This window comes from Tympanuchus pallidicinctus, unplaced genomic scaffold (genome assembly GCF_026119805.1).
Source record: "Tympanuchus pallidicinctus isolate F22 unplaced genomic scaffold, pur_lepc_1.0 scaffold31, whole genome shotgun sequence".
Taxonomy (NCBI): Eukaryota; Metazoa; Chordata; class Aves; order Galliformes; family Phasianidae; genus Tympanuchus; species Tympanuchus pallidicinctus.
In genome coordinates, this window is record NW_026294749.1 from 13723271 (window position 1) to 13750427 (window position 27157).

The 27157-nt window shown below is 39.1% G+C and overlaps 1 protein-coding gene across 5 annotated transcripts in view; it reads right to left on the minus strand.

Moving 5' to 3' along the window:
- Window positions 1-918: 918 nt before the first annotated feature.
- TPPP (tubulin polymerization promoting protein) overlaps window positions 919-27157 on the minus strand; it is an 89614-nt gene continuing 63375 nt past the window's right edge. For 4 of the 5 annotated variants that reach the window (XM_052697713.1, XM_052697714.1, XM_052697710.1 and 1 more), the window contains 2 exons: window positions 20028-20218; window positions 919-3849 (listed from right to left, as the gene is read on the minus strand). In XM_052697713.1, the coding sequence (XP_052553673.1) occupies window positions 3834-3849; window positions 20028-20218 (207 nt within the window). In that variant the 3' untranslated portion in view covers window positions 919-3833. The remainder of the gene's footprint in view (window positions 3850-20027; window positions 20219-27157) is intronic. The other variant, XM_052697711.1, reaches the window with a different exon arrangement.

A 27157-nucleotide genomic window follows, 5' to 3' on the forward strand; every position in this document is an offset into this window, starting at 1 on the left:
CACCCTACCTTGCTGCTGTGCAACACTGTGTTACACACTTGTGAAACAGATTCCATCCAAATGCCTATGTGTTCTTCCCTAGAATACATATTTGTAATTTTTGACATATCAGGATGAGATAAGCTGAGGCTTATTCCTGCTAACATTCTGGTGCCACTGCAGCTGCCAAGAAACTCTTAAGAGAGCCTTAATATCTTGATTTGGTGTTTCTCTTACTTCATGTAGCGATTGAGTCTTTCATTTCATGAACCAAGTGATTAAGAATAATTACAAAGATTTAACCATTAGTCAGCATTTGCACTGCATCGACCATCCTCAATCCAGAGGTGCAGTAGAAAGAAGAAACTCTGACTTGGCATGGAATTCAGCTAAAATATAAAAAAAAAGAACTGAAAAGGACAGAGGCATTGCTGCTAGCATTGATGCATACGTGAAGTACAGCAAATGGGAAACATCATCTCTCTCCTTATGAAATTCCAATATATCTTCCTTATTCTACACCTGAAGCGTTTCATAAACTTGACCTATGATTCAGTATTAAATGTTGTGAGGTCCTGATAAAACATGTAAGATCAGTCCATTCACAAGTAAAGGAAGCTCTTCCAGGTCGTGTCTGCAAGATGCCTCACCTTCTGAAACAAGGAGACTGGGTCAAGACGCCCCAAGATGTACCAAAAAAGAACTCTCTCTATCCCAGGCAGAAAGCATCACATCAGGTACTTGTGATCATCAACTCTGCCATCACATATGATGTGCCACTGGGTGCATGCATCTCAGCTAACAAAACAATGCAAAGAAAAGTTCTGCCTTCACTAAACAGAACACAGATCTCGAATCCTAAACCTTATCTGAATCTGATTTTGTAATTTGGCTGTGGTCACAGACAAAGGCTAATTATTCAATCTCCAAACAAGCAAATATGACACATTTTGAATGCTTTATTTGATCAGTGAGTTTATTTCAAAATAGCAGTTAAATTAGTTTCCATAGTTTACAATCATCCAAGCTGAAGTTTTCTATACACTGTTAACACTTAAAATGAAGCTCTAACCCCTAACCAGAAAATTTTTAGACCAAATTCTACATGGACAAGAAGCCTATAGAATGTGGAGAGTTAACTTTTTCCTTAAACTTTCAAATCAGTTAGTTATTGCAGCAAGTCATAGAATTATAGAATCATAGAATCATGGAATCACAAGGTTGGAAAGGACCTACAAGATGGGAGAGCTGACCTCTGGTCAGGAGTCAAAGCTATTTGGTCTACCCTGTTATATTTACCTTCACCTTTTCCAAATACAACTTAATGCAAGATGTTGCCCACCAGTAACCCAACCTTGCTTCTGTCACACTTACATGATTATTATCCTATTTCTCTTCCAAAGTAAATCTAGGTCGTTTGGAGTAAATTGTGATGAGGACAGGATGTTGTAGCAAATGCAAACAAAGCGGCGAGTAACTTGTGAATTAGGGTTACCTGCAAAAGAGAGCAGTGGCCATGGACTCAAATACTACTTGCTAGTGGGCTGAAAGACAGCAGTGGCATCACAGCAGAACTGTAGGATATCAAAATTCACTGTCTTAGAACAGTGTGCTTAATTTGTCCTGTAGTTGTATGTATTGCCTCACATGTGTGAGGACTACATCAAGGCAAACAAACATGTGACAGGAGTTGTTTTATTGCCCTGGTAATTACTAATTAATTTGTCATACAAGAAGCTCAAACATTAAGACTGTCATAAGTGTCTCTATCCAAGAACAGCAGGAAAGCCCTTAGATACAAGTGCTGTTTGTTATATCTACGTGTTGATAACCACAAATGGCTTTACATATCTGACATTCTCTAAATCAAAGAAGGCTATCAACTGTGCGGATGTGTAGGCTTTTTATGCTATCCTCCAAAGATCACAAGCAGAAAATGCTATGTTGTTGTTCAATATTTGTGTAGAAAACCCACCTGCAGTAAGGAGAAGCATAGAAAAGAACAAGACTTGTATAATGGCACATCTGAAACACTGAAACACTGAAAGAAGATACATTACAGAGACATACTTTGTTACGCAGTACTTGTATTGCTTAGAGGATTCCTTATTATTTTGGAGTCTTTGAACACATGGTGATGATATAAAAGGAGAATCTGCGGCCCAAAAGTATGAGAAGAAAAAGTCAACTCTTCTTTCTGACAAATAGCAACACCGCAAAATTAATACTGCTTATATAAAAATTTTGGACTAGGCTTTCAGGACATTGTGAACATTCAAGAGACTACCTTACTGTCTATTTCAAGAATGCTGTTTGCTCCCTGATCATCATTTGCTGCCTTTCTCCCTCCCCATCCTTTCTTCTTCATTACAGCTACAAGGCAAAAAGAGGAAAAAGTTTTCTTCTCGCATTCATCACCACTCCCTAGGTGTGACATGAAACCTCACAGTAAAAACAGGTTGCCCAGCCAATGTGGAGTACAGAATGACCACTGCCATCCTGGCTCTCCCTACAGATATTGTGAAGCCACATAATGACAGTGTAGTAAGGAAAAGCAGAGAGCCATGCATGTTTTTTCACTCAAAGTAATCACTTGCATGTTTCTTTCAAACAGTCACCTGGATGTCGTCCTTTTCAGAGGATAAAGAGTCCAGCAGGCAGAAGCGAGGAGATAAAACACCGTGACAGGGGGCACATAGTGGAACACAGTAAATTCACGTGTTTATATGCACTTAGAGAAATAGAAGTAGGTAAGTGATAACAAGTAGCATGCAGGAAAACTCAGTAACAGCCAGGGTGGTTGGAAACTCGCTTTGAATTCATGAAACAAGGAAGGGCTGGCATTAGGTTATTTAGATCTCCTCATTCACAAATACTAAAGCTATATTTTTTTGTATCAATTTCTCATATTAGATTTTGAACCATACCTATGTTTGAGGTTGATCTTCAGTGTTTTTCAGTGTCTTCTGGTTCTCCATATCTCTGTTTGGGCTTCTGAGATTTATTATGCCAGCCAATCCTATGTTTGTGTTAATGAGACTACCGAGTTAGCAAGACAACATTCAGCTTTTCACAGCAATAGCAGACCATGGTAATTTTCACCCCAAAAGCACTAATTTAGCAAAATCAGAACTCAATTTTATTTCTGCAACACAGGAAATCATCCCATACATTCCTCCATCTGCACACCAACCATGGTGCTTGCTTATAAAACTGCATTAAACACATATCATTCTGGTGAAAAAATGCTGTACTTTAAGCACCCCAGTATATTAAGCATGACAACACTTTATTCAGCAGGTGAAACATCGCAGGCATAGCTTAAGTTTGTGAAGTCTTTATGATTAGGCATAACTGCATAAAAGACTTCAGACAAATGCTTATACAGCTCAATGACAGTTTGGTACTGCTCTCCCATCCAAAAATACACAAATTGATCTCAGGAGCTGCAGAGAGGTGTGCTGATGTAAAAAGTAAACTGAGAGCAAAATAACTGTAGGTAGTACAGTATGTCTATGAAGCCAAGAAACTGTAGTATAGCCTCCAAATTTCATCTATAAGAAGTGCTATAGTCAAAAATCTTTCCTTTTTGAGTCCACTTTTCAGCTTGGAGGGTAGAATCATAGAAGCTTTATGAGTGCTTGAAGATGAAGTTTCATCTGACCTTTTCATGTTTAATGATAAAAGAAGACTTGGTGTCACATATTCACTTCTGCTAATTCCCTGTCATAAAATTCAACAGATTCTTCATCAGCTAATGTCAGACAGTTAAGGTATCTGCAATATAGGTACTTCCAGTAGCCTACCTTCAGGTAAATTTGTCATTAATCTCGGGTCACCCTGTTTTCTTGGTTTTATAATGTCACAATTCTGTGGGGAAAAAAAAAAGAAAAAAGAAAAAAAGAAAAAAAAGGAAGATATTCAGAAAGAATTTTATGTTCAAATATACAAAACAAATGACGTGAAACATACAAAAATATGTATGAATTATTTGTTAAGCCCATATATATACATATTTGGTATATTTGGTCATGACTGCTTTGTGTTTGCATATTGTAATACAGTGTTCATTTATCAGCCAATAAGTAACTACTGCCATCTATTGGAGAAATTACAAAACCATAGAAATTACACTGCCAGAAAAATAGAGTACAGTATTCTTTCTGTGGGGGGAAAAAAAAAGCCCCTAATGGTCTATAACATACAAAAACTGTTTCAAGAACAGCATCAGTGGCTGTTACCTTGTGTGTAGATTACTGATAGTTATAAACAAAACAAAATTTGTTCTGTTCAATTTCAGAACAGTTGATAAATGTTGCTTCTAAGATACCAAGACATTGTAATCAACTGCACGTAACACATGGCTATGCATATGTGTACAGTGCTGCATATTACGTCTACTCTCCAACTTGACCTCTGACAGCTTTTTTCAACAGCAGATTCCATAGTATTTGGATATCTTTACGTTTGTCCAGCTACTGGTGTCCTAATACAGTTCAGTTATGTGGCATTGACTGCTCCCATTGAGTCTTGTTCCTGGGAACAACAACAGTGAAGAAAGAATTCACAGCAGTCAGCCTCAGAATTTTTACTTCTTCACAATGCAGATGGTAGCATCAGCAGAGGCTCTGAAGATATGAATTAGTGACCTTGAGGTTACAGCAGCTGAAGTACCAGATGACAGTGAGTGACCACTATCCTGTCCCCACTGTGTGGGCTGGCTGACATCAACCTTTTATTTCTCAGTGTGGAAACCAAAAGAAACAATTGCTCAAGAGGTTAAAACAAATCACACGTTGACTTAAAACTCAGTAGAATTACAATCGATAGTGGCTTGGCAAAACTTGCAACAATATTATAAACAGGGGCCCTGGGCAGCCTGGTTTAGCATTAAACATTGAGGTTGGTGGCCCTGCATGTGGCAGGGGGGTTGGAGATTCATGATCCTTGAGGTTCCTTCCAGCCCTGGCCATTCTGTGATTCTGTGATTCTGTGAAATCTCAAAGCAATTTAAAACTCAACAGAATTACAACAGAAAAATGCTCCACAAAACTTGTAGCAATATTCAACAGCTGTAAGGATACTACCCTTATGTACCAGAAAGGAGTCAGGGACTGTAAAAAGAGAGACAGAAAGAAGAGGAAATAGATTCCCGCCTTGAATCCAGTCAAAAGAGAGAGAGAGAGAGAGAGAGATGAAAAGGAGAAAAGGAAGTGACAAAGTAAAAAAGAATAGAGAAAAAGAAGACAGAAAAAGCAGATAAAAGATAACATCAGTATAGAATCTGTGAATTCTGTGGATTCTGTGAATCCTAGAATCCTAGAATCACAGAACGGCCTGGGTTGCAAAGGAGCTCCATGCTCATCCAGTTGCAACCCCTGCTGTGTGCAGGTCACCAACCAGCAGCCCAGGCTGCCCAGAGCCACATCCAGCCTGGCCTTGAATGCCTGCAGGGATGGGGCATCCACAGCCTCCTTGGGCAACCTGTGCCAGTGCCTCACCACCTCTGGGGGAAAAACTTCCTCCTCATATCCAACCTAAACCTCCCTGTCTCAGTTTAAACCATTCCCCTTGTCCTATCACTGGAGTTCTCAGGACATGCATAGCACGGATCTGTTGAAGTGCATCCAGAGGAACACCTCCCGTTTGAGGACAGGGGCTGTTCATCCTAGAAAAGGGAAGGTCCAAGATGAACTGATTTCAGTATCTAAAGGGAAGATACAGGAAAGAAGAGGACAGACTTTAGAAGTGTCTGTCATGATGGGACCAGGGAAAATGGTTTCAAATCAAAATAGGGTAGATTTAGGTTAGATAAAAGGAAAAAGTCTTTTACAGAGAGAGCAGTGAGGGACTGGATTAGGCTCTGAGCAACATGGTCTAGCTGTGGATGTCTTATTTCATTGCAAGGGATTTGGACTAGATGACCTTTAGAGGTCCCTTCCAACTCTAGGAACTCTATAATTTTATGATTGTGTAATTCTATACAAAGAATTATCATAATTCATAAGTTTTGAGACTTCATTGGCTACAAAAAGATTTCAGATCTGAAGATCCAATTTTCAGATTTTTCGGTGTGAAATAAGGTAAAGATATGGCCACTGATTCTAAAAGTGAGTTTCTACTCATAGAATCATAGAATACCCCAGAGTGGAAAGGACCCATAAGGATCATCAAGTCCAACTTCTGGCTTCACGAAGGACCACCCAAACATCAGACCATATTACTGAAAGCATTGTCCAGATTCTTCCTGAACTCCAGCAGCTTGGTGCTGTGATCAGGAGAGCATGTTCCACATCTGAGTGACTGAAAGCATTTCAGGAGCTTGGCTACTCACCTGTACAAGAGCCATGTACAAGAGCTAACCACCAAAAAGCAGGGGGGAAAAAGCAGCCAACGATACAATAAATCCTTGCCCACCAACAACAATCGCTTTTATCATGTGAAAAGACATCAATTTTTCTTTGCAAAACAACCACTTTAACTCATGGACCATTAGTTTTAAAAATAAAAATATGATTTTGCCATTTTTAAGTGTTTATAAGACCTTCAAGATCAAGTTCAACCACAACCTAACCATACTACCTTAACTCTAATAACCCACTGCTAAATTATGCCCCTGAGCACCACATCAAACAGTTTTAAAACACATCCAGGGATGTGACTCAACCAGCTCCCTGGGGATCTTATTCCAGTGCTTAACAACCCTTTCTGTAAAGAAGATTTTTCTGATATCCAATCTAAACCTCCTCTGGTGCAACTTGAGGCCATTTCCCCTCATCCTGTCACCTGTCACTAGTGGGAAGAGACCAACCCCACTCTCACTGCAACCACATTTCAGATATTGGAAGAGAGCAATAAGGTCTTCCCTCAGCCTCCTCTTCCCTAGACTGAACAGCCCCAGTTCCTTTAGTTGCTCCTCATAAGGCATATTCTCCAAGCCCTTCATATGCCTTAGAATCATAGAATGGCATGGGTTGAAAAGGACCACAATGATCATCTAGTTTTAATCCCCTGCTGTGTGCAGGGCTGCCAACCACTAGAACAGGTTGCCCAGAGCCACTTGTTGCCCTCCTTTGGACCTGCTCCAGCACCTCAGTGTCCTTTCTGTACTGAGGTGCCAAAAACTGAACACAGCACTGGAGGTGAGGCCTCACCAGTGCCGAGTCCAGGGGCAGGATGACTTCCCTGGTGCTGCTCACCACAGCATTCCTGATCCAAGCCAGGATGCCATTGGCCTTCTTGGCCACCTGGGCACACTGCTGGCTCATGTTCAGCCCACTGTCCATCAGTACACCAAGGTCCCTTTGGTGTCAGGCTGCTTTCCAGCCACTCCTCCCCAGGCCTACGGTTGCCTGGGGTTGTTATGAGGAAAATGCAGGACCCAACACTTGGCCCTGTTGAAACTCATACGATTTGGCCCATTGTTCCAGCCTATCCACGTCCCTCTGTAGTACCTTCCTCCCCTCTGGCAGATCAACACTCCCTTCCAACTTGGTTGTCATCTGTAAACTTACTGAAGGGTGCACTCAATCCCCACATCAAGATCATTAATAAAAATGTTGAATAGCAGTGGTCCTAATACCAAGCCCTGGGAGATTCCACTTGTGACTGGCCACCAACTGGCCACCAATTGGATTTAACCCCATTGACCACAACTCTTTGGGCCCAGCCATTCAGCCAGTGTTTCACCCAGTGGAGCATATGCCCATCCAAACCGTGGGCAGCCAGGTCATCTGTGAAGATGCTGTTGGGGACAGTGCCAAAGGCTTTACTGAAGCCCAGGTAGACCACACTGATAGCCTTACCTTCACTGAGTAGGCAGATCACGTTGTCATAGAATGAAATCAGGTTTGTCAGTCAGGATCTACCATTCATGAACCCATGCTGACTGGGCCTGATCTCCTGGTTGATTTTTAATTGATCCATATAACATCTCCCAAGATTATCCATTCCATGACTTTTCCTGGCACTGAGGTGAGACTGACAGGTCTGTAGGTACCAGAATCATCTTTCTGGTCCTTTTTGAAGATGGGTGCCACATCTGTCAGTCCCCAGGACATCCCCAGTTAGCCAGGACTGCTGAAGGATGATGGAGAGTGGCTTGGCAACCATATCTGCCAACTCCCTCAGTATTCTAGGGTACAAAACATCAGATTCCATGAACTTGTGAGTGTCCAGCTTTCAGAGAACGTTCAAAACCATCTCATCATGGATTATGCAGAGCCTGCTCTGTTCCCCATCCCTATCTGCCAGAGCAGGGGGCTGTGTTCCCAGGGAGTAACTACTCTTACTAAGACTGAGGCAAAGAAGACATTTAGTACCCCAGCCTTATCCTGATCCTTGGTCACCGAGTTCCCCTCCATGTCCAACAAGGGATGGAGATTCTCCTTTGCCCTCCTCTTACTGTTGATTTATTTATAGAAAAAATTATTGTTGTATTTCACTTCAGTGGCCAAGTTCAGTTCAACTGGGCTTTGGCCTAATTTTCTCCCTGCACAGCATCACAACATACTTGTAGTCCTCGTAAGTTATTTGCTCCCTCTTCCAAAGATGATAAACTTTCTTTTTGTTCCCAAGTTCCATCCAAATGTCTCTGTTCAGCCAGAGCATTCTCCTTCCCTGTCAGCTCATCTTCCATGACTAATAATGATTCAAGTCTGCCTTACTTTGAATTTTCCTTCTAGTTTTAAACGAGAATGAATAGGCCCTCAAAGACTTTGTACTTCTAGTTGGCCATGAACTAAAAACAGAGGGGAAGGAGAAAACAAGAAGTTCCACAATGACCTTTCTGAAAATAAGAAAACAAAAGTAAACAAACAAACAAAAATTTTCCCTTCATTCATAAGTAGAAGTGAAGAGCTACATAAAATTGTTGCACATTTCCTCATTTATTAGCTGATCCTGAATGGTTTGGATTGTGTCTTCCACAACGAAACTCGTTTCAAATGCTGTGCAATGAATGAAAAGGCTACTTTTCAATCTGAAACTATATGCTTCTCCACAAACGCATGATATTCCCTTTTGTATCTCCATTCAGGGGGAAGATGAGTCTAGATTTTCTACAGGAAGCAAAAATTCTTCCTATGCTCTTCAGGTTGATGCATCCAGAATAACTAAAAAGGTGGACACTTCTGAAGACTAACTCTAATCCAACAGTTATGCAGGCCTACATTACTATCAGGTAGTATAAGAAAACATAATTCTTTGTGCTCCTAATCAATTCAGCTTTTGCGTGCTTTTTGATTCTTGTGTCCCTAAATAATCTACATTACCGTAGGCAATAAACTACCTATAGACAAGATTGGGAACTACTTGTTTGCTGCTGACTTTATCCAGACCAGATGAAAAGCTATGATGAAAAGTTACCGTAATTAGTGTCTTTTTGGGATTGATATTTTCTCTAAATAAGAAGTTATGATGGCACAATATGGATTATTTTGTTACTTATGAGTGCAATTAAGTTTTCACGTTATGATGGTAATAAAATAAAGATGTACAGAGGTAAACTTTTTTTCTTTTTTTTTTTTTAATATATTTTTAATGTAGCAAGTGGCCACCATTTAGGTTGATCTAGATTTGTGTGAATCCATGCAAACTGGCAATATGATTTTACATCTGCAACCAGTACTGTAGCTGCTAACTGACATGTAACTCACTCATTTGCTGGCAGCACAAGCACCTCTGTGATCTGTGCCAGCTTTTGGCAATTACACATCAATATGCATGTATGTACACAGAATACAGTTGCCTCAGCCAGGAACCGAATTTACTAAGACAGTACAGCTAGATCAAGGGCACGGCTCCACAAGTGTACAGACCAGCAACAAGCCCATTATCCTTCAGTTTTCTTGTACTAGTTTATCCCTTTCTACCTAAACAGCTGCCTTTGTTTTATTTCCATTTATTAGGGCTACTCCAAAAGTCTCCTATTTTATTATGTGGGTCCACTAAATCAGATGTGGATGTTTGTGATACGGCAGTAGAAGCTGAACCTTCCTGACGACACTGTATATTTTTTTGCCATGCTGCAGATGGTAGCAGAGATGCATCCAACAAAAGATGTACGACATGGAAAAGCGTATGAAGCAAAAATGTGAGACTGACTTCCTCCACGCAGAAAAAATTGCCAAACGTTCATGAAAACCAAGCAGTGGATGTTAGCACAGTGAGGCAATGAGTGGTGTGATATAGCAGTGGCAACAGCAACAAGTGGATCGCCTCTGCTAGTGCAAATCTTTACGAGCACAGCAGGCAGGCTCTTGTTCCTCTTTAGCCACAATGCCAATGACTAGCTTTAGTACTAAAACTAGGAAAATAAGTGGTGCAAAAAAAAACCAAAAAATCTGCTAATAGTCAGAGAATTAGCTGTTCATGAATATATATTTTTAATTTATACATTCATTAGCAATTTGCTTAACATCTACACTGTAAAATAATTGTTGCAACGAAGTTCAACAGCAAGCATAATTTACTTCAAGAAAACCAGAAAACGATGTAGTAACACATTTATTGATCACTTTACCAACTAAAGATACAAATTTAAACAGTCAGTCAACAGCAGTAACATACTTTATGAGAACTCCTGCTTTAAAAAATGGTGTTTACAGTATGGATTTCACTACAACTTCCCAAGCCAAGCTTTTACAGTGCTATTCAAATTGCTGTACTTCAACTTTTTTCCCAAAAACTTTGATAGTAACATTGGAGACAAAATAGATTTTCCTTTGTTAATACTCTCTTAGAATTTAATGAGACAAGTCTGGAACGTTTAAAACATCCATAGCATTGTCATTACTATGACACTCACACTGATAAAGTGATACATTTAATACTTCCTAAAATTAATAAACAGTGTAAAAATATATTGCATATATATATATAATTTGTTTCCCTTTCCTGAAAAAAAAAAAAAAATAGTACAAACTAGTAGTATATGATCCCCCTTCAAGTTTATTTGTTTTAAAGATCGAGTAGTAGTAATTTTAAATTAACAGAAACAAAGATATGGAAAGAGGGAATCAATGTTGTGATCCCGTGAAACTTCTCGTCATGCTTATTAAGCACATTAACCCCGTTATAATGGTGGTTCTATTTTGCCTAATGTCAGAATTCTTGCAGTGACTGCAGTGGTGATAAGATTTTGCCTAGTGTGCTCTGCACCAGACAGTGCCTGGACCCCTTTACAATATGGTTAAAAGTCTCTGCTTAGGATATGTTTAGCCATTGCAGGTAAGATCAAGACACGCTTTGCTCAAATTGTTCATGTGCAATAATCACAAAAAGATTTCTCGATGTACTAGGGAGAAAAAAAGTAAGCTTGCAAGATTAAATAATCTTGCAAAGTTTTTGCCATGTTGAAAATTCCACAGAGAACAAAGTAGGCAGTACAGCTGACAGCTAATATTAGAAATGTCAAATGTTGCAAATACTGCAGGTAGCAGCTTCCTAGGCTCTTCTGTTTTGTTTTGTTGGGGTTTTTTTTAGACCAAGATGAAAAAGAAATCAAAACAAGAGCAAGAAATAGTAGAATTCACTGAAGGCTTTTATCATGCTGGACAGTACTCCATGGAAAACTATGTCAAGATCTACCTCAATTATTTAACAATTAGGTTTTAATAAGTGCACCGGGTAAGCAAAGATGAAACTGTTTTGCCTCTTTGCTTTACAGTCAGATCCTAATGGCATGCACATTCAAATTTGTGCAAATAAATTATCAAACCACCTAAACAAAAATAACAAGAAAAAAAAATCGGGATAGCACGGACAGATAAATAATCTAGCAAAGGAATAAAGCATGATGTGGATAGATTAATAAATGGTTAATGGCTGAAGAAAACCAACCCCAGAGATTCCAAAAATATAATTCTGTATAAATATGTTCCTCTTGCAATATTTAAATCTGATACATAAAACCGTGCAAAGAATAAACATCAACATATGAGGGGTGCTCTGAAAGTAATGCCTCCTATTTTAGTGCGTGGGCCCACGACATCAGAGGTGGATGTTGGTGGTATGGCAGTAGAAGCTGCACATTCCCACCAACACTCCATTCCATTTTGATTCTGTGCAACAGATGCAGCAGAGGGGCAGTTTAACAAAATGGCGTTTGGCATGGAAGTGTGGATGAAGCAAAGGTGTGTCACTGAATTCCTCCCTGCAGAAAAGATGTTAGCCACTGGCATTCATCGATGCTTGCTGAGCGAACATGGAAATCAAAGAATGGATGTGAGAACAGTGAGGCAGCAGCAGCTGTGTTTCAGTGGATTGCCACTGCTGGCACAGAACTTTACAAGCACTGCATGCAGGCTCTTGTGCATGGCTGGAAAAAATGCATAGCTAACGGTGGTGACTATGCTGAAAAATAAATGCCTCATAGCTGAGAATTTACCAAATAGTATTACTGAGCTCCTTGTACCTGTTGTAGTGTCCATGGAAACAAATAGGAGGCAGTACGTTCAGAGTGGCCTACATACTTACCCAACATCAACTATTTCTCTGCTTCACAGAAAGACAAATTCCTTTGCATTAAAAGCATCTTCCCTGATGTAGTAATTTGCCAAAAGTTACATATTCTGAACTCAGCACAAATATAAACACAGACACATCTCTGCTGCATCCTGTAACATGTTTTTGTTGATGACCTTGTCATTTCATGCACTACAGTGCTAACAAGTAGTCTGCCAACAGATTTACCTACAGTTTATGGGATAACTGCCCTTACACAAAGCCTTTATAAAGAGCTAGTATGTATTTAGGATAAATGTTACAGATATTCAGCATTTCACTTGTATTAATATTACTCTACTGAACACAGCACAGGCTGCATTATTTCACATTATTTCTTTGTTTAAAAATAACATTTGATCAAATGCAAGCATGCAGAAAAGCATCCAACATAAACTGGAGCTTAAAGTAATTCATCACTGTGGGTGAATATTACCACATAAATTGCTGCTCTTCCTTTCTTTTTCTTTTTTTGCATTTATCATCTACAGCATCCAGAGTAAAATGTAAAGAGGATGAAGTGTGAGTACAGTTTTAGGGCTTTATTTTAAATTAACTTGAATGCAACTTTATTCAAGTCTGTGACCTGTCCTGAACAATGTGTAATAAATCTTGAATAAAAACATATGAAGTCAAGTTGAAGTTGCCATTACATGAATTACCTCAGAGCTTTACCAATGCTTTGTGCAGGCGCCATATGCTGTACACTAACTCATAAAAAGAGATGCTTTAAAAATATTTTTGAAAACTAAGTCATTGGATGCTTTACCCACAATGGAATGTGGAAGGTACTTATTATCTTTCCAGGACACGTTAGCAAGTTGGGCTCTCCAATGTCAATGTGTAGATATATTAAAAAAAATAATAATAATAACCCAAAACCAACAAGCCAAAAAGCCTCCTCTGTACTCTAGCCACTCATCCGTCCCAAAATAATGCAAATGCACGTGTGTGAGTATGACTACAAAGCAAAATTATTGTTACTTCTAAATAATTTTGGACTACCAGTACGTTATTTGTAAATCTGTCAAAAATACTCAGTAAATATGCTTGTTGTGTTTGTCATGGTTCTATGTTTTTGTTTTTGTTTTTTTGCTTTTGAGTTTCAATATTCCACATCAAAACATCATTTAGTGATGCATTGAAGTGTCACTGCCCCAGTTCCAAGTTCCTATCCCTGTACATTACAGCAGTCACGGGATCTGGCCCTTCTGGGTGGGGGGGACGCTCTCTTGCTGCCTTGCAGTGGGTGCTGGAGGTGCTTTCCTGGCCGTTCCAAGCTGTTCAGGTTTGAATCGGTCCCGGGAACTCTCTCTCTCTCATCTTGGCTGATTTATTAATCTCAATTGCAATTAAATTGTATATATTGTGTTATTTTGTATTCCAATATTATAGTAAAATAAGTTTTCCTCCATAGATTGTTGCCGCTGCTCTTTTCCTCCCTTCCTTCCTTCCCATTTTTGTGGGACTGGGGTCGGGGGGGGGGAGGGCAGAGGCCTGTCGCCCCTGTCACGGACATAGATTGATCTGGTCAACTCTGTGACAGTGTTGGGTTTTTTTTAATTATTATTTATTTATTATCAAGTTTGCTCTTGCCAAAATCTGCCTACAGTGGGCAATCAATTATTTGGAATGAAACTACTAAATTGAAACATTTTCCAAGAACTATAAACAGTTACATCTTAAACTTGTTTTGAGTCCCATCATCTCTACGTGGATTTTGAAGAAATACAGCTCAGGTGATATACTAAAAAACACACACACAAAAAAAATAAGCCCCCAAGTACATATCAGTTATTTGTTCCTGAAAATACAAATTGATTAGACAGTAAAGATCTGGAGGATCTACCTGCAATATTTGTTAGCTTCCTGAAACATCGTAGCTGAGAAATCTTTTGAAACATTATTTTTGAGCTAAACAAGCAAGCATGAATGCAATGAATGGTCTGTCACTAGTTTTAGGATTCTGAAGACTTAAAAGGAACAGCTCAGTCTATCATTTCCAGCTTATATCTAGTTAGCCAAATGGGCACTTGGGTGCACAAAATTAGACACTCAATGTCCAAATGCTATTTTATGGGCAAAACTCCAAATATAGGAGGTACACACTCATGAACCACGTACCATTCCTGACTAAGAATTTCACACAAGTTTGAAATCTGTCATTATGTTTCAGGTACTTCATTTTCTAAAGGTTTATGCAAGGCTGGAGTCTACAAACACTGTAAGTCAGAGTCCATCTCCTGCTCCAGTACACCACGATGTTGTACTTACTCAACTGACGACAAAAAACTTTGCACATACATAGTGAGTGTCAACTTACTTCTCAAAGTTGGGTTAAAGAAAAATACAGAGGGCATAATTTTAAGTGATCTCCTCGGAGCACTCAGAGGAACCACTGATTTATCCCTGGCTCTTTCCTACTTCCTAACAAGGGAAGAACTCTTCTTGTCACAACAAGTCTACGTCAGATTTACTGAAGAACAGTTTCCTCCAGAAATAGAAAGGGAGTAGTTGTACGTGTTAAAACATAAAAACACTCCTAGATCCCTCCTTTCATGCTATGGAGATAGAATGGTAGCATTTCCAACTGGCCCTGAATAGCTCCAGTTGCAGGATAAGAGCTTGGCCCTTTAAGATTTAAGGTTTAGGACAGTGCCTACACAGTTTAATTATTTATCTGAATCTAGAAAGTATGTGTGCACACAAACTTGTACAAGTCTCATGTATTACATTACCTACCATCAACTAACAGACAAAGAAAGAACGTAATATCCACACTACAAACAATGTACACAAAGCTGTAGTTATTGTAGTGCACACGCAAGGCTAACAGTCAGTTTAAAGGATATGTACTAGGTGCAACACATTACATTTTATCTATCATGAGAGTAAATGGTTTGTTTCTTGGCCAGTGCTAACAGAGAATTCTTACTCACGGATGACAGGCGCATGCCCCCAGAATACATGCAATTTCTGTAAAGCTAGTTTATATTCCAAACAGCTGATACTTATCACACATGCAGACACAAATAATTGAAGTTTATTTTGTAACTATGACAAGGCTTAAGAAAAAAAACTTTCTTAACTACAACTTTAAAGGTTTGGGTTTGGAGAAGGATACACAAGGACTCTCTTGATACCTCTCACTTGCAAGCCAAACTCTTAACTAGTCATATACTCTAGTTCTGGGTTATCAATGAATTCCATCTGCTATAAAAATGGTATTAATTGAGCCAACAGAGGGAAAACATGACTGAAATAAATAATACATGAACTTCATGATTCCAAAAAGTTATCAGAGGAAATTTTGATTGAGGTAATATCAGTAAAATACATTAAAAATATCATACTTTAATCAAAAATATCTTTGAAGGATAACCTCTATGTTAATGAAGAACAAGGTGTGACACATCAGTAGTTTGGAAATTACCCTTTCACTTTCCTAAAGTAAGAAAGTGGCCAATGTTCCGCATTTCCTTTGGTCTTCCAAGTACTTTGTTACAATTAATCAGAAATGTTCACGCTGGACTGTTGAAACAACATATAATTCAATGTCTGCCTTTCAGTAATAATACTGTGATAGCTTTGATAGCCATATAAAGGACAGTAATTCTTGTTTCTGATTTTCCATACGGGTATGACTGTTGGAAAACTCTCAACAAGTAACTAAAGCACAAAGAATGAGTAGAGGAATTAGCAAACAAGAGCTAATAATAATAATTAAAAAAATTCTTCCGCACATTTTACTTAAGATTTCCCATAATATTACTCTTTTGCCTCAGTCAGGATTTGAATTTGTTGTTCTCAATCTGGTATAGGTAGTCTTATTAAGATTGCGAACTATTACAGTATCTAAGGCTTTAATTTTAAATAAACGGTATAATTTGAGTTTGTTCTTAAATACAGTTATCACGAAAAGCTGCCTGAACTTTTTGATCATGTTTATCACAAAAGAATGTTCAGCAGTACTGAAAGCAAAATTATTAAGAATAGTAGGGTTTTATAGATGACGTCACGTAAAAGAGCACTGCAGATGGGCTGCTGAAAACCAGACTGGAAAGTCTGAAGGAATGAATTTAGATGCCCAAAAAAAGGAGATGAGCGTAAACCTTATTAAGTACAAGTCCTTACTTCAGGCATGTCATTTAGGTAGTCTAGAATAATGGTGCACAGGATGATGAGCATGCTCTACTCCACCTCTTGACCTCTCCTTTCCCATAATCTCTGAATTACAAGCTGTGCTTGCTGTCCTAACAGTGCAGGGAAGAGTCAATGAACAAACAATAAAATACACACTTGGCTTCATTTCCAAATAGGCCTGGAACATTAACAAGCATGGCTAACATTCAAGCTATTATTTAGGCTTTTCACTACCCACCAAAATTAGTGAGAAAGTAAGAACATAAATGAGTGGCTGAAGTTCTAATACACAGATATACATGATGCATCTATGATTCTATAGTTTTATGCTTTCATTCATAGCCTGCATCTTCTGTATCAAGTGTAGAGAGGAAAATGTTTACCGATTACTACTTTTCCAGCCACAACTTCCTTTCTTCGCTGTCATATCAAATTTCTTTTCATGGATTTGATAAAGATTTAAAGCTATCCAACTGCAGTGAAGAAGAAAAAGTGTGTCCTTCAAAATAGAATACCATATGCTATCTGAAGCACTTTTTCAGGTCCTGATCCAAAACTTAATATATCACTGTATACATTGCACAAATTTGCATCAGGTCCATCCAAAGTGTTTTGTTCTTGCAGGAATTTCATACTGTAATATAAAGTTAAGCTCTAGCAGACTGCTGGCTAGTTCCATCAGCCTCTTCCAAGTACGAAGTTTTGTTCCATTTCAAGTGCCAGCGTGTATCTGTCCCCACTCCCAATTCTTTTGCATGCCTTCTACATCTTACGAGTGTGCCTATTTCGCTCATGCCATGGACTAGCAATTTAAAACCTAGTAAGTCTGTAAAACCTTTCTAACCTGTCATTCCTCCTTCTGCAGTAACATTTTGGTATCTGCATTTGTGTACTTTAGAAAGCCTATCACTTGTGCACCTTAGGTTAGGTATCACCTACTATTCCTGTCATGACAGCTAGCTAGCAACAAACAGCAAGATCAAAAACGTGTTGGAAGAGCTCTGCCATAGACCAGACCTCACCTTTGATTCAAGCAGGGTCCAGATCTTTTCAGCTACCAATAAGTTAGGTCTCCGAGTCAACGGGAAGAACAGGGGCATTGATCGTGCCTGTAATTTAGCTGAGGATTTGTCAAGAGTTACAGACTTAGCCTCTTTACTTACAAAAAAAGCTACAGGCCTATCCCAGGGTGTTCCTGAGGTGCACAGGCATGAATGCTGTATCACAAAGAGGGTTCTCTGCAGTTAGCCAGTCTACTGCCATGCTGGAAAAATTTAATCTTTGCTTGTATAACAATGTGCTGTTTTCTTTTTCGGAGTGTGACAGGTAAGCAGTGCAACAAAGGAGTGTGTGCTCCTTCACTCCACTGAAACTTTTCTTCAAGAGCAATAAGTTAGTTAGACTTCAAAAAGCTTCTCATCCTGAGCATCCTTAGATACGTCAAAAATCTTCCCAGATGAGTAGAGTCAATCATGGGAAAAAGATATTCAAATCCTTACAATAGCATGTGCTGAGTCTTCGGCAAACTTCCTTCCCTCCTCAAAACAAAAACCAAAACAAATTATAAACAAACAAAAAATCTTCAAGTTCATGAGGAAGTCCTTGTATTTGCACATTGCTGTTTGCGTTCAGGCTGATGCATGGGTTCAAAGGGTCATTGGAGGCTGACTTACAAGACAGGCCAAATGTCAAAAAAACAAAACATGAACAGTTAGGGACTGAAAACCAGCGCGCTTTCTGTATATAGGCCAAATACAGATTGTGACCTGCAAGAAATGTGATGACACAGATCAGAGTATACAGCTTATAACTCTGAAAGGCATGCTGATCAGAGTAAGAGAGAAACTGTAAACTTATCAGCCTTTATCCACAGTCAAAACATTAAAATCAGTGCATCTTTTTGAAAACAAGCAAAGCAAAACTACTAGAAGGTGTTCTTAAATACTCCAAAATATATCTTTTATAATTTTACAGACAGAGCAATACGTCAGAGTACTTGTTCAGCTCTCACAGAAAATTGAACTGGCCTTTTCTCTCTTGTTTAACCAGTAATATGTATGCACACATATACAAAGACAAAAAAAAAAAAAAAAAAAAAAAAAAGGAGAAGAAGAAGAAGAGTGATTTTTATTCCTGTTAACTCGTTTTGGCAATCTGAGCCAGAGGCAGGTCACACCCAGCTGCCTGTACCTTAAATGTATGCAGTTGTTTTTTCCATAGAAATATAAAGCTATTCCCATCAATAAAATCACTCCCAAGTGAGGCAGCACAGAGAAACAAATCCTTTGGCTTCAGACAAAACTAACAGAACACGTAGCCTGGGTATAACAGTATATTTTTCTGTGTGATTAATTACAATTCATTATAATTAATTATGTGGATATTAATATTATATATTTCCTTAATACAAAAGGCCATAAACTTCCATTGCATGTGTTAGAGCTTAAAGGGGATATATGCCAATGCATGTGCACAACATTCACTTAATAGCAATCTGATTGGCAGTGTTTAGTCATATTCAAGGTTTTAAAGCATAATTAGTTCAAATTTGAGAACAGACTACAAAAAGACCTAGAAGACTTTCTTAGCAAGATCTTGTTCCTCACCCACCACGTTAGTACATTAGCTCCATCTAAATCCAGCCAGTCAGAAACGCACTACAGTAAACACAATAACAATGCAGAAAGAATAGACACGAGGACAGTAAGGGTTGGTATTTGCCACCTCCTTCTGCTGACATAAATACATCAGAACCTGTATTGTCACAAAAATATGTTTTTCCTTTTTTTTTCTTTTCATAAATGGTGTATGAAATTTACAGATTAGCGCCTTATATAATACAACAACTTACTCCACAATAATACACTGTTGAATCTTTTAAGGAAAGTGCCAGATCCCATAAAAGACATTTTTTTAAAAGCCCCAGAACAGTAGTGAAATCAAACTGCCTAAGTAATGGCATACTTTTCAGAAATGCTGCTATGAAAGAACCTTTTTTCAGAGGGTTCTCTTCTACAACCTCAGAGCAACTGGATATTTAGGAATGTTTGAATTTTTTTTTTATTTGTTTTTTATTTTTTGCTCGGATTGACAAAGTGTGGCATAACAGCTCTTGACATTGCTTTTTTCTTTTCGTCTAAAGAGCTCAACAAAATGATGTCCTTTTTGTACTGGTACATTTTATTTTGCCAATATACACATAAGGAATGTAATGAAGTGGTGCTACGCTGCAAGTTGCTCAGCAGATGTTAAAATCAGTTCCAGTTTCTGAAAAAAACTTCTTGAACACATAGTCTTAGCATTCACAATAACTGAAACACGTGGGACTCATCTATGTCATTCTTAAAAATATATTCTCTCTTTCCCTTTCTCCCCCTGTATTTTAAACCTTCAAGCCTTACTTGCTTCCTTGTACTTTATGATCATATGTGCCTGCATGCTTATAGCCAGATACATATCCTGAAGTATCAACCAGATCTTCTCGGCCAGCTTTGCCTTTTCCTTTCCCACTGGGATCAAACCTCTCTTTGTGAGAACCCGTGAATTTTGTTGTATCTGTAAGGCGTGACACAGTTGGAGAAGAAATCGCTTTCTATGAGAAGAAAAAGACAAGAAAATGCACATCAGAAATCAAGTACTCTCAAAACAGGTACTGTTCACAGTAACGAGGCTACAAATGGAGAGTATGTAAATTTCTACACATTTCTAGCAAAATTAAGCAAAAATATTTATTGGCAATATATTTAACTACAATAAGCATACAGCCAAGAACAAAATAGCACAAGGAAAATTTTGGTGGAGACTTCCAACATGAGACACTTCCAATTAGTAACGAAGTTTCAATACCGAAGACATGAACATGCCATAGGGAGCTGCTATGTTTAAAACCTGTTAACTCAACATCCAAGCACAAAGGCCCAGCTCCAGCAATTCAGAATGTTTTAGTTTCAGCAAAACAATGTAACTAGAATTCCTTATTTCAAGAGACTAAAATTTATTCTAAGCTGTAGGGGTTAAGAGAGAAGTAACAAATAACGAGGACTGAATGTCAGACTTTCTCCCATGCTGTTTTGAGTAATACAAGAATACTTCAAATCAAAGTTTTGCTGTCGCTGAGACAAAGACAACGTGAGTGCACAAATAACGTATTTCACAGAACAGTATGGGAGCACACCACGTGTGTGCTTGAACTGGGAATGGTCACTTTGATCTTTAATTTACATTTTAAAATCAGAAGAGAAAGCATACTGAAAGAAAAGGGAAAAAAAGATTTTTTATTCCAGTGAAAATGGTGCTAAGATGAAGAAAGGAATAAAATTTGGGTATCCTTGTTTGTGTTACCATATGTTAGGATGCATTTTATAGATAAAAGTGACACTGGCTTCCTTGAAGTGAAGTAAATGTGCTGGGAAACACCCTTCATCAAAAGCTTTGCTCCCCACCACCCCCATTTTCAGCCTAAATAAGTGTTCATTAAAACCTAAACGCTCTCAAAATAACACATAATTCTTCCACAGAGTAACGTAGCTTGAATGTCTTGAAAAGCTAAACATAAAAACATCAGAGACTTGGAAAACACACACCAAGAGAACAGAATATGTAGATTAGCCTAGAACGAAAGCTGCAACTGAGTCTTGTTCACCAGAAAAGCCACATATCCTCCACACCACTGAAATAAAAGCTGTTTTGAGGGAATTTGTCTGCCCACATGCATTACTTACTGAGAATCTCATACTATCAACTCCTGCTTTTCTCCCTCCTAACATGCACAATACTGCTGTGCTCTGCAGCGTTGCTTTTACATTATGTCTTGAGGGGAAAGATAATGCAGAGCAGGAGTTCTGTCACTGAAAGAAAATGACTTCTGGAGCATATTTTTCTTAAAAAGCACTGCTCAGTGACCTTTGGGAACTTCTTGCTCGGTAGTCTCAGTGTACTGTTTGCAGCTGTAGCCATTTTTCTGTATTGAAAACAGAGAATAAGACTATTCCTATGAAGAAGTATTGCAAGAAAACATACAGCTTTCTCATACATATTGGCCTGCTAGCAACTTATAACCAGAAAACCCATGTTCACAGCTGAGCTAAGTAGGAAAAAAATTATGTTGTGATCAGTAATTGTGTTAAGCAGCTCAGCCAGGTAAAATGAAAATGCAGTAGAATGTATAAACTGAGACATCATGAGTAGCAAGGTAAAAACTCCCAGTCCGATGCCCAACAAAGAATTTGCTCTGCTTTCCTCAAAGTATTAGGAAATTGAACATGCAGGATACAGTCACAAGGGAACTCTGCCCACTGGAGATTGTCATATAAAAAAAAACAAACAAAAAACAACAAATGAACACACTTCTGTAAGATTGTCTCCTTCATAATGCTGTTTTGTAGACTAGCTCTGAGACATGAAAATGTTCTGTTATAATTTGTTCTTCACCTGCAAGTCAAGCACTTTCTCAATGTTCAGCAATACAGTCAATTATAGAAAGGTGACAGAACAGCTCTATGCTTTAGCACCCCTATGACAAATCTTAAAAGAAAAAAAAATCATGCTGGGACAATGGTTCTGACCTTTGTCTTCATATGTATTAACTAAAATTTTAAAATACTGCCATGTGCATGTGTGAGAATAAAAAAAAAGTCAAAACTCTAAATAAAAGGTTCACTGACACCACGGAAGAAAAAGAAACTGTTTTTGTCCAGAAAAAAAAGAGAAAAGTTAAACCCTAAAGCCCCAGAAAAAGCAAAATCACAAATCCAGAGCAACAGCAACAGTGATGCTTCATCATGTGCTCTTTCAGCCCAAGATGGATCAGAAGGCTTCCTATATCAGAGGAGTTACAATGCTTTAAACAAGCATAAGAGCAATTGATGTGAAGTATGAAGATTTTCTCCAAGTTGCTTTTGAATGAGTAATTCCTGAAGTCTTTCCTAAATTAAAGTGAAAATCAGAGATAATAAACTGTCATAATAAAGCTATGCTATTCACCTTGCTTCTCCCTTCTGTTCTCCTTCTGTGCTCCTGATGACGAATGCTTATACTAAAAGCAAAACATTCCTTCTCCTTTGGGTCACAAAAACATTAAACAGAAGGGCAGGGCTCAACTAAGCATCCTGCTTATTTATTTTCAAAATCGACTTTGCCTCTGTAAATATGGAGTAGAACATACACAGTAAAAAATGTTTCTCTTTTTACTATCATTTTTATCATGAATGGCCTTTATGAACTCAGTGTGCACACCTTCCATTTGTTTGCAGGAACAAAAGCATGACCAGCAGGTTGAGGGAGGTGACTGCACCTCTACTTTTCTCTCATGAGACCCCACCTGGAGTACTGCATCCAGTTCTGGGGCTCCCAACACAAGAAGGCATTCAGCACTTGAGGTAGGTCTAAACAAGGGCCATGAAGATCATTGGAGGGCTGGAGCTGCTCCCCTACAGGGACAGGATGAGAGAATTGGTGATCCTGAGCCTGGACAAGAGAAGGCTCCAGGGGGACCTTACAACAACCCTCCAGTATCTGAAGGGGGCACAGAGGAAAGCTGGGAAGGAACTTTCTGTAAGGCCATGTTGGAACAGGATAGGGGAAAATGGCTTTAAACTGGATGAGGGTATATTTAGACTAGATATATGGGAGAAACTCTTTAGTGCGAAGTTACTGAGACACTTGCCCAGAGATCCTCTGGATGTCCTCACTCTGAAGGTGCTCAAGGCCATCCTAGATGGAGCTCTGAGTAACTGGTCTAGTGGCAGGCGTCCCCTGCCTATAGCAGGGGGGTTGGAACTAGATGATCTTAAAGGTCCTTTCCAACCCAAACCTATGATTCCATGATAAAATCAACCAGCACCTCAAAAACCCTACAGAGACTAAGCTGGCAACCACAGGGGAAAAAAAATATAAAACCTATTTTCATTACTAATTCCAGTTGGGTATTGCAAGACAAAGAAAATAAAGGGAGTGAGGGAAATAGGGGAAGAGAAGCTGACCATCATCAGTGGGAGAAATACAAAAAATACTGTGACCAGCACAAAGAGCTGAATGAGGACAATTTCCACCTGAGCAAGTAAGCACTTCACCTTCTTTTCCGCTGGGATTCACAGACAAATGATTCTGTCTCATCGCATAGCAATTCTGCTCCTGATCACCAACTGCTGGAACTACTTACTATCTACAGTAAGTTACATAATCTAGTTATACTTTTCTAGAGGCAATAAACTACTTGGAGCAACTTCTCTTTTTCCATTTTGTGAGCTGACAGAAGCCTTCATTCTTCTTCTGCTCTGTCTGCACATAGAGTTCAACACAAAGTAGGCATACCACAAAAGATACACGTGTACATAAACATCTCACTTCTCCTTTTTAAAACTCTCATTACGAAAAAATGTTTTATTTTGCACAACAAACTTAAGTATAATGAATGTGTAAACTGTCGGAACATCAAGCAAACCTGCCAGCATACCTCCCAAAATATCAACACTTTTGCTCTCCAAGACCGACCATTCTTCCATTCACTCACATAACTGTTTTCATTAACACAAGCCTGCAGTGTAACCTGTATTTTTACAGGTACTTTCCTGGAAAGCTGCTTTTTAACTGTATCTCCAAATTGGTGGAAGCAACCCAGATGAGTCAGGAATGGCATGCATAACCGTTCCCCATCCCTTTCAACTGAGTCTCCCCTCACACTACAGTCACACTGAGAAGATAACAGGCCATTGTCTCAGCAGAAGCTATAGAAAGTAAAAAGGAATTGTCTTTACACTAATTGATTCAGTGGTTTAAAATGATTGCGTAGCTTTTGTTAGCAATTCACTACTCTTTCCCACCTTGCAGAGAAGGGCTGATAAAACAGTGAGGAACTTGGAGTGTGTGCCATACAGGGAAGAGCTCAAGGAAGAGGGTTTGTTCAGTTGCAGTGGGTGGGAAGGAAGGAATAACCCTTCTGCTGTTTTCAACAGTGGAGTTACAGAATAAACAGTTTAAAAGTGCACAGTAGGAAGAAAGAAAAATATCTTTTTAAAAAAGGGAAAAGCATAGATAACTGTCATAATTTCAAACATGGGAAATTATAACTAGATGGGAATTTTTTCCACGTGGAAAAAAAATTCTTCACCACTAGGTGAAGGCTAAGCCTAGAAACACCTTGCCCAGAGAGATTTAGGGATTCTATGTCACTGGACATTTAGGCAGCTTAAATTCATAAAACACAAAATGACCTAGAAGAAAACCGCATTTGAGACTGGATGCAATGCAAGCCCTTACTAACAGCAAAGCTCGAAAGAAAGTTTCTGAGAGCTTGCTCAGAAACTACTACAGTTCAGTCACATTATTATTTATTTGCTGGTAACATCCAGACACTTTGTAAAGAATGACAACCAAGAAAAAAAAACTTTTCAAAGGGAAGGTGGTTTTTTGCTGTCGTTTTTTGTTGTTCTATTTTTTTTCCAATATTTTTTCAATTTTCTTTTCCTTCCCTGCTTTCATGAACACATCAAACTTGAAAGAAAAAGCTAGATTTCACGGATGCTTCTTCCTCTCAGCACACAAAAAGAACGTGATAACTAACTCATCACTGGACGTCCCTTGCATGTGGTACCACTTCCAGGAACAATTTCAGATCATTAAGTCCAACAGTACTCTGACCTAACACCATCAATGGAAGGCGGTGTGATGTCTAGTTAACAGGGGGTAGATCATGTATTGCACATTCAGCATTTAAAAATGACCCTTTCTTCTCCTCCCCAGTAATACTAGCTCTAGACTCCAGCTCTCAAGCATTTCAAGACCTACATACTTTGTACCATGTTGTTGCTACAGTTTTCTTTAGCAGCGGCTTTTCAGAAGTTTAGATTAGATATAAGTGCAATAAAGAAATCAACTGATAATAACAATAAATCAAATAAATAATCACATGCAGCTCACTGACAGCAATGACCACTTTCAGAAACTCTACTTAACAGTTCAGTAGTAGCAGGCACACACTTTCCCTTCTCTAAATATAAAAGTTACTCGTGTCTAACTATAGAACAATTAATGCTTTAGACAAAAAGAGACCTCAGGGGAGAAAAAAAAGTTGAAAGGCAAGCTATCTGCTCAGATAGCCTGTTCCATGCCCACAGGCTAATCATTATCAGATTTCTTACAATGTGGTCCAGGATCTTGATTTATTTAGATTCATCAATTCACAGAAAGATTTAGGTTGGAAGGAACATTTGCATACATATGAGCTTGTATCCAGTGCAAACTCTCACTCGCAGCAAGGCTTTAATGAGCTTGCTCAGAAACTTATCCAGTCAAGCTCTCAACACCTTCAAGGATACAGATTCCACAAGCTCTCCAGGAAACTTACTTCAGTATTTGGCCATGTCTGGGGTAAAAACAACCACCACAACTAACTTTAAGAAGATCAAGTCAGAATGTACATCCTCCAGTCATGTGGCTAGAGACAGAAATATCATCTCCCCTTAGCCTTCTCCAAGCTGAACATGCCAAGTTCTCTCCACTTCTCCTCATGCATTACAGGCTTCAGCCTGAGCATCGTGGTGGCTCTGCACTGGGCTTGTTCCAATGTATCAATCTCTTTCTTGCACCAGGCAGTCCCAGACTGGATGCATCACTTGAGATACAGTCTCACAGCTGCCAAATAAAAGGGTAGCATCATTTCAATGGATCAGCTGGCTATACTCTTGCTCAGGCAGACTGGATGTGGCTACCCTTTCTTGCTGCACAAGTTCACTTGATACAAGGACTGTTGCTAACTCCTGTTCAACATCATGGCCACAAGATCCTCTCCTGAAAAGCTGCTTCAAGACCTGTGGACCCCTGGGCTACTGTCTTACATAGGATTAATTCATTGCAGGCCAAGGAAATTGCTTTTACTTATGCTGAACTTCAAGAGGCTTACCATCAGCCTGTTTCTACAGCCTGCCAAGGTTCCACTGAATGGAATCACTGACCTCCAGCATATTAACCACTCCTCCCAATTTGGAGTCTTTCACAAACTTGCCAAGAGAACACTCTGTCCCATCCATCTGCGTGGAGAGACACCACAAGCTGTTGCTGGCTGACAGCTGGACTTGGCACTACTGACTGCATCTCCAAGCCCAACAGACCAGCTATTTCCCTACTCATTTTAGGGCCACTTTATCTAGTCCGTACCTCCCCAGTCTGGTGATAACGAGCTGGCTCTGAGGTCTTACTGACATCAAAGTATACTATGTTCCCTGTCCACTGCATTTACTAGATCCGCCACTTCTCTGCCCTTAGAAAGAACGGCCTTGCTGCACCAGCTGCTCCAAATCCTTTCCTTGCCCTGTGCATGTTTAGAAAGTGCTTTTGAGATAACTTGCTTCATAGCCTCCACAGGGACTGAAGTTATGGTGACTGGCCTGTAGGTACTTGGATACAGTCACCTACTAGCCCTCTCTAAGGATGTATGTGATATTTGCCTTTTCCCAGTTGTCGTGAACCTCCCCAGTTGCCATGGCCTTTTGAAGACAACGGACAGCAGCTCTGCAATGACACTGGCCACCTCCTC